Source organism: Drosophila montana, unplaced genomic scaffold (genome assembly GCF_035044405.1).
Source record: "Drosophila montana isolate Dmon_TW-CO22-7 unplaced genomic scaffold, ASM3504440v1 contig_1505_1, whole genome shotgun sequence".
Taxonomy (NCBI): Eukaryota; Metazoa; Arthropoda; class Insecta; order Diptera; family Drosophilidae; genus Drosophila; species Drosophila montana.
The window spans coordinates 1,657,425-1,670,895 of NW_026996452.1; the positions used below are offsets into that span (position 1 = coordinate 1,657,425).

Genomic DNA, 13,471 nt, shown 5'->3' on the forward strand with positions numbered 1-13,471 from the left:
TGCCAGACTGTCGCAAAGAACAGCTGATTTGCAAGCATTTCTACCCGGATTGTAAGCAAATCGGAAACGCTTGTTAATTGTTTTGCCTAACTTGGAAGTTAAACGCGCGCTCGACTCCCGTCTAGATAAGAATCCTGACAATCGCCCCGCAGTGAATCACTGTTTATGATTTTGTACTACGCGATATTATTCATACAATACAAATGGAATGCATGCCAATAGGCCTCACTTTGCGGTTACCGTGTTGCCAGCCTGTCACAAAGAACAGCTGGCATGCAAACGTTTCTACCCGGCTTGTAAACAAATCGCAAACTTCTGCGAATTGGTTGCTTAACTAAATAAGGAAGTTAAAACCATGGCCAACAAAAAGTATAGTGATGTCAACCTGTACGACCTGCTTGGCGTATCCATCGAAGCCGAGCAGGCTGAAATACGCAAAGCGTATCGAAAACGCGCACTCGACTGTCATCCGGATAAGAATCCTGACAATCCACAAGCGGCGGAACGCTTTCATGAGCTGTCGAAGGCGCTGGAAATACTTACTGATGTAACTGCGCGCGCCGCCTACGACAAGGTACTCAAGGCTAAAAAGGCCGCTGAGTTGCGCACCAAACAGCTAGACACCAAACGACAAAAGCTAAAGGAGGAACTGGAGCAGCGGGAACGCGCCGCGCTAGACAAACAGCAAGTTGGTCAGCCGTACAGTACAATACGTAAGAGCGATGAGGAGGTGCTGCAGGAACAAATTGAACGCTTGCGCCGCGAGGGCTCCAAACTTCTGGAGGAGGAGCAGCGGGCAATGCGGGAGCAACTAAAACGCAACTACAATGAACAACAGCAGCGCCAGCAGAAGCAACAAACACCCGGATTCGACTCTGCGCAGCATCGCATCAAGATTAAATGGAAGGCGGATAAGAGCGATGCCAGCAACGGCGGCTACACGCACGAGCAGCTCTTGCAGTACCTCAAGAAATATGGCGAGGTTGTGGCGCTGGTCATGAACACAAAAATACGCGGCCGTGCCATGGTGGAGCTGAAGACACGCGAAGCCTGCGACATGGTTCTGGCCTATGAGAAAGGCAATCCAGCAAATCCTTTGCACTTTCAGTGGGTATCACGGCTGGCTGAAGACAAGCTAACAGCGCCCACGACAGCGCCAAGCAATGCAACGCCACGGGATTACGAGGACCTAGTCATGCGTAAGCTGCGCCAAGCAGAGGAGCGAAAGCGTCTAATCGAAAAAATGATGAAAGAGGAGGGCGACGAATAACCGCTGAAATGCGTTGAAAAGTGTAGCATAAGTTGTAATATAATAAAACCAGTTGGCAGCACCGCCGACAGCTGTTGACATAAATAAACGGGAAAATAAAATGGGGTATATTAGGTTTTAGTAACAAGTAAAAGAAGTTTTTGTGTGCTGAGTACTGAAATTGGTTTGGAAGACATTTATGTGTTACACCCGATAGAAAATTATTTATTTCTCATTTTTACGCCTAAAAAATTCTGTCAGCCCATTATATCAGATATGTACATATGTTTTACACGTAGTAAATGTATATTTTGAATGCTTCTCTAGCGCAAAATAATTTTAAATAACACGCACTAGACAACAGACAACAGAACAAAGCGCCCCGGCGTCCGATTTTGGTACAGGGTATGAAGTAGTCGCTGCCGCAGCTGCTTTCATGTTAGTTAAATGTGTACCAAAATGCCACGAGAGAAAAAATAAGTTCTCTTTTGGGTTGCAGAAAACCTTGATTATAATTGTGATTGGAACTTAAGCGACATGGATAAGCGACAGCGCGAGCTGGAGGCTCTGGTGACCACGCAGAAGGAGCAACTGTCACGCTACGAGAAGCGACTCAAGGGTAAATCCATTGTGCAGTAAAAAAAACGTAAAATAAAATATTTTTTATTAATTTAATATTACAGACGTGGTCACTGCGTACAAGGGGCTGCTCAAGGAGAAGGAAGCCCTCGAGACAAGCCTGGCGGCGCATGCGGAAGCTACGGGCGTCAAAGATGCACGTGCTGCCGATTTTAGCGCTGTCACAGCCGATGGCCAAGCCAGCGGCGATGCTGCCGATGGATCCATTGCTGCTGGCACTAGTAATGGCAGTGATGCGTCTGGAAACGATGAAAAGGGTCAGCTGCAGACGCAGATCATAACGCTGATGAACTCACTAGCCACGCTGTCGGCGGAAAAATCGCGCATGGAGGCCTCATTTCAGGCGGACAAGAAGCAGTTGCGCGCTCAGATAGCGCAAAAGGAGCAGAGCATACAGGAGCTGCACGCCAAGGCCAAGGAGCAAGCGCAGCGTGCTAAAAATGACGTGGACGAGGTAAAGGCCAAGTGGATCATCGAGCGACAGGAACGCGAAAAGGAGACCAACAATCAAATGATAATGTTGCGAGAGCTGCAAAAGTTGTATGCGGATGAACGCCACCTCAAGGAGAACATTGAGATGCAGCTGAACAACTTTAAGACGCAATTCGCCAGCAACGAGGCCGAAAACAGTCGCCTGCGGGAGCTGCAGCTGCAGCTGAAGGAGGCGCGTGCCCAACTAAAGCAATGCCAGTCCAAGGCGGAGCAATCGACGGCCGCCGCCGCTGCCACAGACAGCAGCGCACTGTTGCAACAGGTGCGCCAGGAGATGCACCAGCTCAAGGAGCAGCATTCGGTGGCCATCAAGCAGGAGCAGCGACGCGTGCTGCGTGCCGAGGAGCAAAGCCGACGACAGGCAGCACTGCACGAGGATCGTGTGGCCAATCTGGAAGCACGCCTAGCCGAGCTAAGCAGCACGGTGGGCAATTACGATCGCTTGCGTCAACAGGATCAGGACAGCATACATGCGCTCAAGCAGCAGCTGCACGAGCTTGAGCAGGCGCAAACTCGTACAGCGCCCCCGTCGCGACTACTCAACGGTAGCGAGGCTGACATGAGCGCTCTGGTGGATGAAATTGGGCGCCTAAAGAAGCTGCTGGCCAATGCCAATGCGCACTCTTCCAATCCAATGGACCTCAGCCAGGTGCTGGGCAGCAGCCATGCGGCCGCAACCGTCGATAGCCACGTGCACTGCGAGCAACAGCTGCAGAGCTTGCAGCAATTGCTGGAGAACGGCAAGCAGCAACGCTCGCAGCTAGAACAGAAGATTCGTCTGCAACAGACGCACATACAGACGCTGCAGGACAAGGTGCAGGTGCTCAATCGCAATATAGATGAGGCCGAGCAGGAACTGAAGCAGCAGGGCGACAAGATGCGTCTAGCGCTCAAAAACGAGCGCGCCAAGTGGCAGGAGGCGAAAGCGGAGCTGGAGAACGAGACACGCTGCAAGCTTAACGAACTGGAGCAGCTGCTCCAAAAGCAGCGGCAGCGTTCATTACAGCTGCTCGACGAGAAGGAGCAGGAGATTAAAACGCTGCAAACCTCGTTCGAGGTGTTTCACAAGCCCAACACATCGCCCCTAGATGCCAGTGAAGCATTCGCCTATTCCTCGGATGCAGACAGTGTTGAAGTGGAGGGAGAACGCGAGGCAAAGCTTAAGGTGAAGCCGAAAAAGCTTTCCTTAAGCGAAAACTGTCACATGCTGCACTATGCCAATGAGCTGGCCCGAAAGGACATTGAAATCACAACGCTACGCAAATCCAAATACGCGGCCGAGTCCACGCTGCGCAAGGCTATACAGGACAAGGTCACCGCGCAGCAGGAGATGCACGAGAAGATCGAGTTGCTCGAGGAGCAGGTGGACAGGTGAGTCGTGACCTTAGGTAAAGCCAGCGTGCGCTTATTTTTCATTTATAATCTTCCAATGCAGACTGGAGCGCAGCAAGACGCGCGAAGGCGCCAATTTGGAGTACCTGAAGAACGTCATCATTAGCTTCATTGTCACTCGGGATGCCGATGACAAACGTCACATGTTGAACGCCATCAGCGCTGTGCTGCAGTTCACCAGCGGCGAGATGCAGACCATTAACGCAGCATTCCAGAAGAAATAGCATTCGATTGAAACATTAACAGTAAATCATGTATAGAACAGATTACATATATATATATATATAAATACAAAACTTATATTATCCAAAGCCAGCCACGGGATATTTGTCTAGGTGGGCGGCCATTACGCCCGGGAACATGGCCAGAAACTTGAAACGGCTGCCCATTTGCTTGGCATCGGTGAGCATCTCATAGCCGGAGCGTATAATGTCCTGATTCTCGGGCAGCGCATGGGCCAGCAGCTGCTCCAGGCGCACCTCGCCCTGCATGCGCTTCAGAAAGTCGCCCTGCTGCACTGGGCCACAGCAGTGAATGTGGCCGCGCGTCTCCGACACGTGCTTGATGAGCCGAAAGTCTACATCGGCTGTAAGGTCCGCTGTGCCCGGCGCCAGCAGCGGATCGTGCAGTGCATGCTGCTTGAAGCCGCGAAATGTGTCCTTCTTATCGCCAAAGTGGCCGTAGTCCATGATTAGCGCAATGCCACCGTGCTGCTCCAAACGCTCCGCCAGCATGCCCACATGGCGCTCTGCTTCCAGCGAGTACTCCAGCTGGTTGCGCGTCTCCTGCGGCACAGGTTTAAATAGACGCGAAACCGGCGTTTGCGCCTTGGACACAACGTAGCGAAAATCAGCGGGTTGTGAGCTCGTGTTCTGAGCCTGGGCCACATCGATGAGCACCTCTTGCCACTGGTCGTTGACCAGCCGCAGCTTGTGCACGGGCAGCGCATCAAAGAACTCGTGCGCCAGCACCAGCGAAAAGCCCGGCGGCACATCCTCCAGCCGGTGGTGCCAATAGGCCTGGATGCCACTGGCCGTGGTGCCAATCTGGTAGTATGGCAGCTGAGCCTCTTCCGGCACCGTCTCGTGCTTGTAGCAAAAACGTTGGGCCTGCGCCGTGCTTAGAAACGGACTAATCTCGACCATATGCATGGTGAACTGGGCGCCCGTCTTGAATTTGGACAGCACCTTGAGCACATCGCGCGCCAGTGTGCCACGTCCTGGTCCCAATTCGACCAGCTGAAAGGGCGATGGGCTTCCCAGCTTCTGCCATTCGTTCATCAACCAAACGCCTACAAGCTGGCGGCGGGCAATGTTATTGTTATTTAAATTAACCCAGTAAAGTGCACAGTATTCACCTCTCCGAAGATCTGTGAAATTTCCGGCGATGTTACGAAGTCACCCTCACGCCCAAACACATCCCGATTCATGTAGTAACCGCCTTGCGGATTCGTCAGCACCTCGCGCATGTACTCGGCCACGGTTATCGGTCCCGTGGCCAGCATTTTGGCCGTCAACTGCTTGGTCAGAGTACTGTTGCCATTGCCCACAGACTGTGTGGTCGCCGTCTGCTCCGGCTTCTGCTTTTCCTGCACATCCACATTTTTGGCGCCAGAAGCCGCACTCAGATTAGGACGACGTACAGATTTGTAGCTGTAGCTGCGCCTGCTGCCGATTCGCAGCGCCTCTCGTAACATATTTTTTTTTACTGAATTCGTTGGAGCTGCCAACTTATTTAAAAGTTAGAATAGAAAAGGTTTTTTATGCCGTTATTTGTATGTTTCATTCAAATGCATTCTTTTTTATATTCAAGGCTTTGTATTACATTTCAAAATTGTGAATCATCAACTATTAATGCGCTCCTTCTCCCACTCCTTAGAACACCTTGATATCGGGAACGATCTTCTCGTTGTCGTAGATCTCCTTGGCATAGCACAGATTGGGATAGTCGAAGGCGGCACCATAGCGATTCTTGCAGCCCGAGGTGGCCTTATCGCCGGGAGTGTACACGGGCTGGCCAATCACATTGGTCGTGGCAAAGTTGCAGGTCAGCACAAAGTGGTTGTAGTAGTCGCGGGAGAAGCGCACCGCGGCACAGCCCACATGGGTGTTCTTCTCGGACACGGCGATGGTGAACTTGGCCACTTTCTTGTTTGGCAAATCCTCTGGGAAACTGGCCAGAATCTCAGGCGAAGCATTGACACGCTCACCGAACCAGTTCTCAATCTGCTCCTTGACAATCTCGGCATCGGTGTACTCGGACTCGGGACCGCTGTAGCTGAAAATGGCATTGTTCTGGCCAGCGTAGGCGAAGCGTTCGGTACTGCGGCACTTGTCTGGCAGTGACTGGCAAGTCTTCACATTGAAGAGGGCCAGATGGGTCAGCTCCTCGCACCATGTCATCTTTGCCATGCGTGCAGCCTTGGGCAGTCCTTCGATTCCACCTCCGGCAACCTTGTTGCGCAGCTCATTGAACAGGGTCAGGATCAACTTCTCGTGTGGCTGAATGTTCACCGCCCGCACATCCTTGGGGCATTCCTCGCTAAAGTTCTGCAAGGCATTTGTGCTTATTTGGGGAGCTGGAGCGGATTATATACTTACTCCTTTGTTATTGCAGGCTATGTGCTTGTCCAGGCAAGTGGGCAAGGCGCAGTAGTCAATTGAAGCGACTAGGCCGACTAAAGCTGTGGCCAGCAGTAGGAAGGCGGATACTTTAGAGAACATCTTATTTGTTGAATGTTGTCTTGCAACTGAAGAATGACCACGAAAGTAGATCAATTTATACCCGACTGGGCTCCATTAGGTGAACAAAGAATCACACATGTGTGAAGTTATTACCAGGTAGTGAATCAATTCGCCAATGGCCGAGTACGCAGATGTCCGAATGGATTTGATTAAGCAGACATTCCTACTAAGCTCAGTTGTTATAATATACAGCTCAAGTTCTGAATAAACATGTATGCATGCATGTGTGTGTGTGTGTGTGTGTGTGAATGTGCCATGATTCTAGGAAGATGTGTTTCAAGCTTCAATAACTGCTGTCACTCGGTAACATACGTAATCCCGGTGCTATAAATACCCGACTGTTGCACCAGTCAATCATCAGTTAACCGTTGGTAAACACAACAACCTTAACAATGCAAGTATTTCTTCTGTTGGCTGTCCTGGCAGGCATTGCCTCTGCTATTGACTACTGCGCCTTGCCCACTTGCCTGGACAAGCACATAGCCTGCAATAACAAAGGAGTAAGTATCTAATCCAATCCAGCTCCCTAAATAAGCACAAATGCCTTGCAGAACTTTAGCGAGGAATGCCCCAAGGATGTGCGGGAGGTTAACATTCAGCCACACGAGAAGTTGATCCTGACCCTGTTCAATGAGCTGCGCAACAAGGTTGCCGGAGGTGGAATCGAAGGACTGCCCAAGGCTGCACGCATGGCAAAGATGACATGGTGCGAGGAGCTGACCCATCTGGCCCTCTTCAATGTGAAGACTTGCCAGTCACTGCCAGACAAGTGCCGCAGTACCGAACGCTTCGCCTACGCTGGCCAGAACAATGCCATTTTCAGCTACAGCGGTCCCGAGTCCGAGTACACCGATGCCGAGATTGTCAAGGAGCAGATTGAGAACTGGTTCGGTGAGCGTGTCAATGCTTCGCCTGAGATTCTGTCCAGTTTCCCAGAGGATTTGCCAAACAAGAAAGTAGCCAAGTTCACCATCGCCGTGTCCGAGAAGAACACCCATGTGGGCTGTGCCGCTGTGCGCTTCTCCCGCGACTACTACAACCACTTTGTGCTGACCTGCAACTTTGCCACGACCAATGTGATTGGCCAGCCCGTGTACACTCCCGGCGATAAGGCCACCTCGGGCTGCAAGAATCGCTATGGTGCCGCCTTCGACTATCCCAATCTGTGCTATGCCAAGGAGATCTACGACAACGAGAAGATCGTTCCCGACATCAAGGTGTTCTAAGGAGTGGTCCATCACATATATATATATAGAAAAAAGATTTTATTGATATCTGAATTGTAATATCATGACATAATCGACAAAGCGCAATAAAAAAATGCAAATCCATACTACGATATTTTACTGTGGGTTGCCATAGCAAAAGTGCCTTTAACTCAGTGCATCTGTCGATTATCAAAATGAGATTGTTTGATTCGAATAATATTCAAGAGATAGCAGATGTATGATAAAGTTATACGGTCCAATCGACTCCCAACTACCAGCATATGAGGAATGGGTACATGAATATGTGTATATACGAGGAAATCTTATACAAATAGCGTACAGCTATTTATAAACTGATAACATATAAATACAATTTGCTTTTAAGTTGTTATTAGCTTATTCAAAACCACATTTCTTTATTGCGCCGACTCTACCGCAACGCAGACGGTAGTAGCCAGCAATAAACCAAACAAGTACATTTTGTATTGATGTTATACAAAGATTGCGCCAAAGCTTAGGCGGTGGTAGGTGCGGCGGCGGCAGCGCTGGTGGTGGCAGCTGCTTCCTCCTTAAGACGATCCTTCTTGAGAGGACCCATGAAGGCCAGCTTGTCGGCCGGGGTCTGGAAGCGACCATGACCCATCTTCGACGAGGTGTCGATGAACTTGAGCTTGATCTGTTCCAGAGCCGAGCGCTTGGTGTGACGCAGCAGGGACTTGCGCAGGGTGATGATGCGCTTCTTGGAGCCAATGCAGCAGCCCTTGATCATGACGAAGTCGTTGTTGACCTCACCATAGTGGGGGAAGCCACCCATGGGCGTGATGCTCTTGTCGGTCAAATCGTACTCAGTAGAGGCATTGTTCTTGATGACCTGCAAATTGGAAAGCAAAGAAACATATATTAGACGAGTGGATCACTAAGAAAAGAAAAATGGATTGGGTTAAATGTTATCAGTCCTATCATTATAAAAATCACGGTTAATCAACCTTTTTATTTTCTTCGATGTCAATATTTTTAAAAGGTTTTATCATCATAAAAAATGAGAGCGAGAGAGTTATATGTAATCGTCTTGTTTGCTTACCTTGCCATCCTTGGTGTAGATGCCGGCACCAATACGGTAGATCTTCTTGTTGATTTCGGTACGGTGATGGTAACCCTTCTGACCGGCACGTGCCACGGTGGTGGACACGCGGGACGGATGCCAGGCACCGATACAGGCAACCTTGCGCAGACCCTTGTGCGTCTTGCGGGGCAACTTCTTGGTGTGCCAACGTGAGGTGACACCCTTGAATCCCTTACCCTTGGTAACACCAACGCAATCGATCATCTCATCTTGGCCGAACACATTGCGGACCTGGATGGGCTTCTCGAGATGCTCACGCACCCACTTAACCTTATCCTCAATGGAGCCACCATTCAGCTGGATCTCCATGATGTGCGCCTTCTTCTGGCGTTGATTGATCAGACGGATCTGCGCGACAAGAGAATAAATAACAAGTTATTACCAAAAATTGTATTGCGATATTTTAGGACTGTGCGTGATATGGTTTAACCGTGCGTTCATCGCCTGAGCGGCTGCGCACCGTTACTGGAATATATCAAGCATCGCCACCCGAAGGGCAATTTAATCTACGACGTTGCATCCATGAACTGTGCATTGAGGGACACAGCGCGAATGCTTTTTAGGCCAGGCGCACCGACCGGCCGCGAAGCACAGTCGGCGCAACAAGACCAAGGACGTCGTGCACTAATTAAATTAAATACATTTTTGAGCATAATTACCTGCGAATGGGCAATCACACGGATGACCTTGCAATAGCGCAGCATCTTACGGAAATCGTTCTCGATGCTCTTCTTGCCTAAATCATCGGTCCATTTCTTGCTGGCCTTGGTGAAAGCCTTCTTCTGGCTCTTGTACCTGATTGGAACGAATTTGGAGACGTTGCGAATTAATACAGAGCCGAGAGTCGATCGATCGAACGCTGCATCAAGTCTGTGCGGGCGAAAGATAAAACGGGAAGCGCACCTCATCGCAATTGAAAGCGAGCGGAGATGACATCTTCCATGACGTGCTTACTCACAATTGACGCATTATTGGTCAATGCAGCTCACACGACTTGCATAGATTTGAAAAGCTCTCTCAGCGAACTGATCCAAGAACTTTATGAGTATCGTTTAAGTTAGTTAATGTCTAAATAAAGGTCCGCATCGCACACGCAGCATTAAGCGCAAATTATATTGCAACTGCGATCAGAAGGAAGGCAGCAGAAATGGTAGAAGGTTTTTCGACAAAGGTCATTCCGATACCATCTCATCATCATCCAGCAGCATGCAGCATATGCAACTTGCAACGTGTGCGACCATTCGAAAAAAAAAAAAAATGGCGTCCGACATTTTGTTACATACCAGTTCTTATAGAAGCGACGACGGCACTCCTCAGACAAGTGCTGGGCCCAGACATTGACCAGAGCACGCAGACCGAATGGAGTCTCGATATAACCAACGGCGCCAACAGCAATCATTGGAGGCGTCTCCAAAATGGTCACAGCCTCGACGACCTCCTTCTTGTTGATCTCTGTAAAACAATAATGAATTTTGAGGTTAAGCACGTGGTTTTCAGGCGACAAAAAATGTTGGATTTTGCTTAATGCAAATCAGTCCGCCCTAGTTAAGTCATAATCACGGTAGATCATATGTGTTCTAACCATAAAAATTTAACTGTTTCTCATCATGGAAAATTCTATATAAACATATATGAAAAAATGTATTACTCACTTGATCCAGGACGATCGGCTTCGCGCACAATGTGCGTCATGCCGGCTTTGTAGCCGATGAAGCAAGTCAGATGCACTGGCTTGGTGGCATCATCCTTGGGGAAGGCCTTAACCTTGCCACGATGACGACAGGAGCGCTTCTTGGGGTAGAAGGCCATCGAGCCATGACGAGGTGCAGAAAATTTACGATGAGACTGCAAATGTTAACAAATTTCTTAATTATTTGTGGATTTACTATGGAGTATTGAATTTTGTTTGAAAATTTTCTTTAAGGTTATGTATGCATAATTAATTTAAAGCTGCACACACGTGTCAAAAATAATATAAAAACTAAATTCAGTTTAGCATCATAGGCTACTTCAATCGATGCTCTCATTGCATTTAACTAATTTACAATTAATATTTAATCTTTAATTTATATTTCAAGAATTTTTATATTTTTTTAATTTTCACGGAGCTAAACTTACCATGACGTCCGTTCACTTCAGACGCTGAAACAGAAAGAAAGGAAGTGAATGCTTGAAAAGAGAACTCAGCTACGCTTGCTGTGAGCAGTGCTGTTAATCATTAAAAAAAAAACTGAAGTTGGCTGCGATTATCTAACATGAGTGTTGTCAAATCAAAAGGCTGCCAACTTGTGGCAATCTAAAGCGAAATTAACCAACACATGCGTAAACATATTGGCGCCGGCAATTTGTTGCATCTTTTACATTATTAATAATATAAATAAAAATGCGAACAGTAACAGATCCCGATCACAGCATATTAATGGGAGAAGCCATCAGTTGCTACGAAATATGCGAAAACGACTTTGCCTACAACCTGATCTGTGTTGCTCAACAAAAACACCTCTCGTTGATTTTAATTAGTTTGCCGGCAAGTACAAGAAATACAATATTCATAACATAGAACTTCTTATTTTATTATGCTTAGGAGGAGAGTGGCGATTTCGTGTGGAATCATTTACAGGACATGGAGATACCAGATGAAGACGCACGCTGTCACAAGATCGCCTTCTCGCCAGATACCTCTCTGAATTGCACGCCAAACAAAGTAACCATTTGCGCCTCGATTGGGAAATGCGGCATGACACTTTTCCACACAAACCTAAATCAGTTTAGCAGCGTGCAATCCTTGCGAGGACACAGCAATTATGTGAACGACATTGCCTGGGTCTGCGAAGGCGAGCTCCTTGCTTCTGTGAGCGATGACTTCACCTGCAAATTTTGGAACATCACAACGACTTTTGAGAACGTTATCACCTTCTGCTTGTCATCGGCGGGTGTATCAATTAAAAACCATCCGGAGGATCCCAACAAAGTGCTTGTGGCTGAGAAGCGTGGTATGGATTACTTATGATTGTACATTGGAGCTACTATTAACACACTTGCCTTTAGGTATTATCCATTTGTATAATGTGCGCAGCAAGCAAACAGTTGTGTCCGTTGAATCGCCGAAATTTCCGCTCATGTCCGCGGATTGGGCAAACAGCAACAGGCTGTTTGTAACGGCTTTGGCTGGCGGAGATATTGTCACTTGGGATCTGAGCCGTCCATTTGTCCCAGCCGATATAAAGCAGGTGCACGAAGATGGCGGTCGCATTGTGCGCTTCGCTCCAGGCAGCACAGAGATCGCAATGGCCAGCATTGGTCGTCCGGATCTTACGTTGAAAGTTTTTGTGGCAAAGTCAACGGTGCCGCTAGTTGAGTCGCCACTGAAAACCTATGGTGGTCTGGCTTGGCACCATCGCTTGCCTTACATAAGTGCAGCATCTGATAAAAAATTGTATTTTTGGAAGGTCCAAATTAAATAATCAGGAACTAAAAACCTAATGTGTAGAGAATCATAATAAAGATTTTTTCAAAGTTGGTATTTTAATATTAGATTTAGGTTCGGTATTTTTGTTTGGGTATTTTTACTGATTTTCGCCAACGGTCACACTGCCAGCAATGTATTTTTTTTATTTGTTTTTAATAAAATAAACACATCCCAAAAGTGCTACTGGTTATAAAAATAGACGCGCAAGATGTCGACCCCTGAAACACAGGTTTCTAGTTTGCCCATGCCGCCGGAGCGGTACATCAGCAACTACACGGAGGAGAACATAAGGAGAAATCGGGCACCGCGTCCGCCGCCGCCGCCATCACAACATGAAGTGTACAGCATGTTTGGCATACAGTACAACAACGACGAGATGATACGCTCTCTGGAATCGCAGAACATCAAACGTCTCATACCCATTCACTTTGACCGTCGCAAGGAGCTCAAGAAGCTGAATCACTCGCTGCTCGTCAATTTTTTGGATCTTATTGACTTTTTGATATTAAATCCGGACAGTCCCAGGCGTACAGAGAAAGTGTGTAGATAAGTCCATGTTATTTACATATAATTAATATGTTTTCTATGTACAGATTGATGACCTGAGTCTGCTCTTTGTAAATATGCATCATTTATTGAATGAGTTCAGACCCCATCAGGCGCGCGAAACTTTGCGTGTAATGATGGAAATGCAGAAAAGGCAACGCGTGGAGACGGCCACGCGTTTTCAAAAGCACTTGGAACGTGTTCGTGATATTGTCAACAGCGCCTTCTCCGCACTGCCCACGCTATTTGACGAGGATGAGCATGGCGGCGCCAAAGTCAAAATGGAAGTGGATCCCTTGGATTCAAATGCAGCGGCTAAAAACGATCCCAGCTATCAGCATGATCGCATGATGTGCAAGCTGGTGGATGCCATTGACTGAGACACAGACATCTATATATATATATATATATATGCTGGAGAGATATATTGTCGGTCTAGCAAATCTGCCTAGGCTTACCTGAAATATATATATAAAAAGAACTGTACCATAATTAGATGTATAAGAAATAAATTTATTATATTTTCTAGAACATGTTTATAATACACATTGAAATAAGCGACATGTAAACTGCATTCATTAAATTCTTCTTTCTGACAGTCATTGCCGA

At 47.7% G+C, this 13,471-nt stretch overlaps 8 protein-coding genes and 2 non-coding genes across 12 annotated transcripts; 5 read left to right on the top strand and 5 right to left on the bottom strand.

The window, feature by feature from the left end:
- The first annotated feature begins 65 nt into the window (after positions 1 to 65).
- On the top strand, positions 66 to 1,318 carry LOC135434183 (dnaJ homolog subfamily C member 17). The gene has a single exon (XM_064690675.1). The coding sequence runs from the start codon at positions 356 to 358 to the stop codon at positions 1,268 to 1,270; it is 915 nt and encodes a 304-aa protein (XP_064546745.1). The 5' UTR covers positions 66 to 355; the 3' UTR covers positions 1,271 to 1,318.
- Positions 1,319 to 1,457: 139 nt separating this feature from the next.
- Positions 1,458 to 4,083, top strand: GCC88 (GRIP and coiled-coil domain containing 88 kDa). The gene is made up of 4 exons (XM_064690566.1): positions 1,458 to 1,687; positions 1,749 to 1,868; positions 1,933 to 3,751; positions 3,816 to 4,083. The coding sequence occupies exons 2-4, from the start codon at positions 1,787 to 1,789 to the stop codon at positions 3,994 to 3,996; spliced, it is 2,082 nt and encodes a 693-aa protein (XP_064546636.1). The 5' UTR covers positions 1,458 to 1,687; positions 1,749 to 1,786; the 3' UTR covers positions 3,997 to 4,083.
- LOC135434160 (protein arginine methyltransferase NDUFAF7 homolog, mitochondrial) lies at positions 4,004 to 5,483 on the bottom strand. The gene is made up of 2 exons (XM_064690592.1): positions 5,130 to 5,483; positions 4,004 to 5,070 (listed from the first exon to the last, which is right to left on the bottom strand). Exons 1-2 carry the CDS (start codon positions 5,466 to 5,468, stop codon positions 4,075 to 4,077), a joined length of 1,335 nt encoding a protein of 444 aa, XP_064546662.1. The 5' UTR covers positions 5,469 to 5,483; the 3' UTR covers positions 4,004 to 4,074.
- A 75-nt stretch (positions 5,484 to 5,558) lies between these two features.
- On the bottom strand, positions 5,559 to 6,533 carry LOC135434191 (antigen 5 like allergen Cul n 1-like). The gene is made up of 2 exons (XM_064690687.1): positions 6,373 to 6,533; positions 5,559 to 6,321 (listed from the first exon to the last, which is right to left on the bottom strand). Exons 1-2 carry the CDS (start codon positions 6,493 to 6,495, stop codon positions 5,647 to 5,649), a joined length of 798 nt encoding a protein of 265 aa, XP_064546757.1. The 5' UTR covers positions 6,496 to 6,533; the 3' UTR covers positions 5,559 to 5,646.
- A 325-nt stretch (positions 6,534 to 6,858) lies between these two features.
- Positions 6,859 to 7,847, top strand: LOC135434200 (antigen 5 like allergen Cul n 1-like). The gene is made up of 2 exons (XM_064690699.1): positions 6,859 to 7,016; positions 7,068 to 7,847. Exons 1-2 carry the CDS (start codon positions 6,909 to 6,911, stop codon positions 7,740 to 7,742), a joined length of 783 nt encoding a protein of 260 aa, XP_064546769.1. The 5' UTR covers positions 6,859 to 6,908; the 3' UTR covers positions 7,743 to 7,847.
- Positions 7,848 to 8,097: 250 nt separating this feature from the next.
- On the bottom strand, positions 8,098 to 11,076 carry RpL3 (ribosomal protein L3). Of its 3 annotated transcripts, XM_064690602.1 has the most exons (6): positions 10,966 to 11,076; positions 10,500 to 10,692; positions 10,131 to 10,299; positions 9,507 to 9,642; positions 8,806 to 9,195; positions 8,098 to 8,595 (listed from the first exon to the last, which is right to left on the bottom strand). In XM_064690602.1, the coding sequence occupies exons 1-6, from the start codon at positions 10,966 to 10,968 to the stop codon at positions 8,239 to 8,241; spliced, it is 1,248 nt and encodes a 415-aa protein (XP_064546672.1). In that variant the 5' UTR covers positions 10,969 to 11,076; the 3' UTR covers positions 8,098 to 8,238. The 3 variants fall into 3 exon arrangements, with proteins under 3 accessions (XP_064546672.1, XP_064546680.1, XP_064546689.1); XM_064690619.1 differs by lacking the exons at positions 8,098 to 8,595; positions 8,806 to 9,195 and adding an exon at positions 9,806 to 9,884 and having other exon boundaries at positions 9,559 to 9,642; XM_064690610.1 differs by lacking the exons at positions 10,131 to 10,299; positions 10,500 to 10,692; positions 10,966 to 11,076 and adding an exon at positions 9,806 to 9,831.
- Positions 9,971 to 10,048, bottom strand: LOC135439471 (small nucleolar RNA U83). The gene has a single exon (XR_010438061.1). It is a non-coding gene; the product is annotated as a small nucleolar RNA U83 (small nucleolar RNA).
- On the bottom strand, positions 10,375 to 10,456 carry LOC135439467 (small nucleolar RNA U43). The gene has a single exon (XR_010438060.1). It is a non-coding gene; the product is annotated as a small nucleolar RNA U43 (small nucleolar RNA).
- Positions 11,077 to 11,134: 58 nt separating the features above from the next.
- Nup37 (nuclear pore complex protein Nup37) lies at positions 11,135 to 12,381 on the top strand. Its single transcript, XM_064690660.1, has 3 exons — positions 11,135 to 11,374; positions 11,432 to 11,840; positions 11,896 to 12,381. Exons 1-3 carry the CDS (start codon positions 11,231 to 11,233, stop codon positions 12,309 to 12,311), a joined length of 969 nt encoding a protein of 322 aa, XP_064546730.1. The 5' UTR covers positions 11,135 to 11,230; the 3' UTR covers positions 12,312 to 12,381.
- A 57-nt stretch (positions 12,382 to 12,438) lies between these two features.
- MED7 (mediator complex subunit 7) lies at positions 12,439 to 13,436 on the top strand. Its single transcript, XM_064690711.1, has 2 exons — positions 12,439 to 12,854; positions 12,910 to 13,436. The coding sequence occupies exons 1-2, from the start codon at positions 12,525 to 12,527 to the stop codon at positions 13,240 to 13,242; spliced, it is 663 nt and encodes a 220-aa protein (XP_064546781.1). The 5' UTR covers positions 12,439 to 12,524; the 3' UTR covers positions 13,243 to 13,436.
- The last annotated feature ends 35 nt before the right edge of the window (positions 13,437 to 13,471 follow it).

Excerpts from the sequence above, each read along its gene's own strand:
- LOC135434183 (XM_064690675.1), top strand. The coding sequence starts at position 356 with ATGGCCAACAAAAAGTATAGTGATGTCAACCTGTACGACCTGCTTGGC.
- GCC88 (XM_064690566.1), top strand. The coding sequence starts at position 1,787 with ATGGATAAGCGACAGCGCGAGCTGGAGGCTCTGGTGACCACGCAGAAG. Across the intron at positions 1,869-1,932 it reads CTACGAGAAGCGACTCAAGG|ACGTGGTCACTGCGTACAAG; the intron begins GTAAATCCATTG and ends TTAATATTACAG. Across the intron at positions 3,752-3,815 it reads CTCGAGGAGCAGGTGGACAG|ACTGGAGCGCAGCAAGACGC; the intron begins GTGAGTCGTGAC and ends CTTCCAATGCAG.
- LOC135434160 (XM_064690592.1), bottom strand. The coding sequence starts at position 5,468 with ATGTTACGAGAGGCGCTGCGAATCGGCAGCAGGCGCAGCTACAGCTAC. Across the intron at positions 5,071-5,129 it reads TTTCACAGATCTTCGGAGAG|CTTGTAGGCGTTTGGTTGAT; the intron begins GTGAATACTGTG and ends GCCCGCCGCCAG.
- LOC135434191 (XM_064690687.1), bottom strand. The coding sequence starts at position 6,495 with ATGTTCTCTAAAGTATCCGCCTTCCTACTGCTGGCCACAGCTTTAGTC. Across the intron at positions 6,322-6,372 it reads TAGCCTGCAATAACAAAGGA|AACTTTAGCGAGGAATGCCC; the intron begins GTAAGTATATAA and ends AATGCCTTGCAG.
- LOC135434200 (XM_064690699.1), top strand. The coding sequence starts at position 6,909 with ATGCAAGTATTTCTTCTGTTGGCTGTCCTGGCAGGCATTGCCTCTGCT. Across the intron at positions 7,017-7,067 it reads TAGCCTGCAATAACAAAGGA|AACTTTAGCGAGGAATGCCC; the intron begins GTAAGTATCTAA and ends AATGCCTTGCAG.
- RpL3 (XM_064690602.1), bottom strand. Across the intron at positions 10,300-10,499 it reads AGCCGATCGTCCTGGATCAA|AGATCAACAAGAAGGAGGTC; the intron begins GTGAGTAATACA and ends ATTGTTTTACAG. Across the intron at positions 8,596-8,805 it reads TCTACACCAAGGATGGCAAG|GTCATCAAGAACAATGCCTC; the intron begins GTAAGCAAACAA and ends TCCAATTTGCAG.
- Nup37 (XM_064690660.1), top strand. The coding sequence starts at position 11,231 with ATGCGAACAGTAACAGATCCCGATCACAGCATATTAATGGGAGAAGCC. Across the intron at positions 11,375-11,431 it reads TGATTTTAATTAGTTTGCCG|GAGGAGAGTGGCGATTTCGT; the intron begins GCAAGTACAAGA and ends TATTATGCTTAG. Across the intron at positions 11,841-11,895 it reads GCTTGTGGCTGAGAAGCGTG|GTATTATCCATTTGTATAAT; the intron begins GTATGGATTACT and ends ACTTGCCTTTAG.
- MED7 (XM_064690711.1), top strand. The coding sequence starts at position 12,525 with ATGTCGACCCCTGAAACACAGGTTTCTAGTTTGCCCATGCCGCCGGAG. Across the intron at positions 12,855-12,909 it reads GTCCCAGGCGTACAGAGAAA|ATTGATGACCTGAGTCTGCT; the intron begins GTGTGTAGATAA and ends TTCTATGTACAG.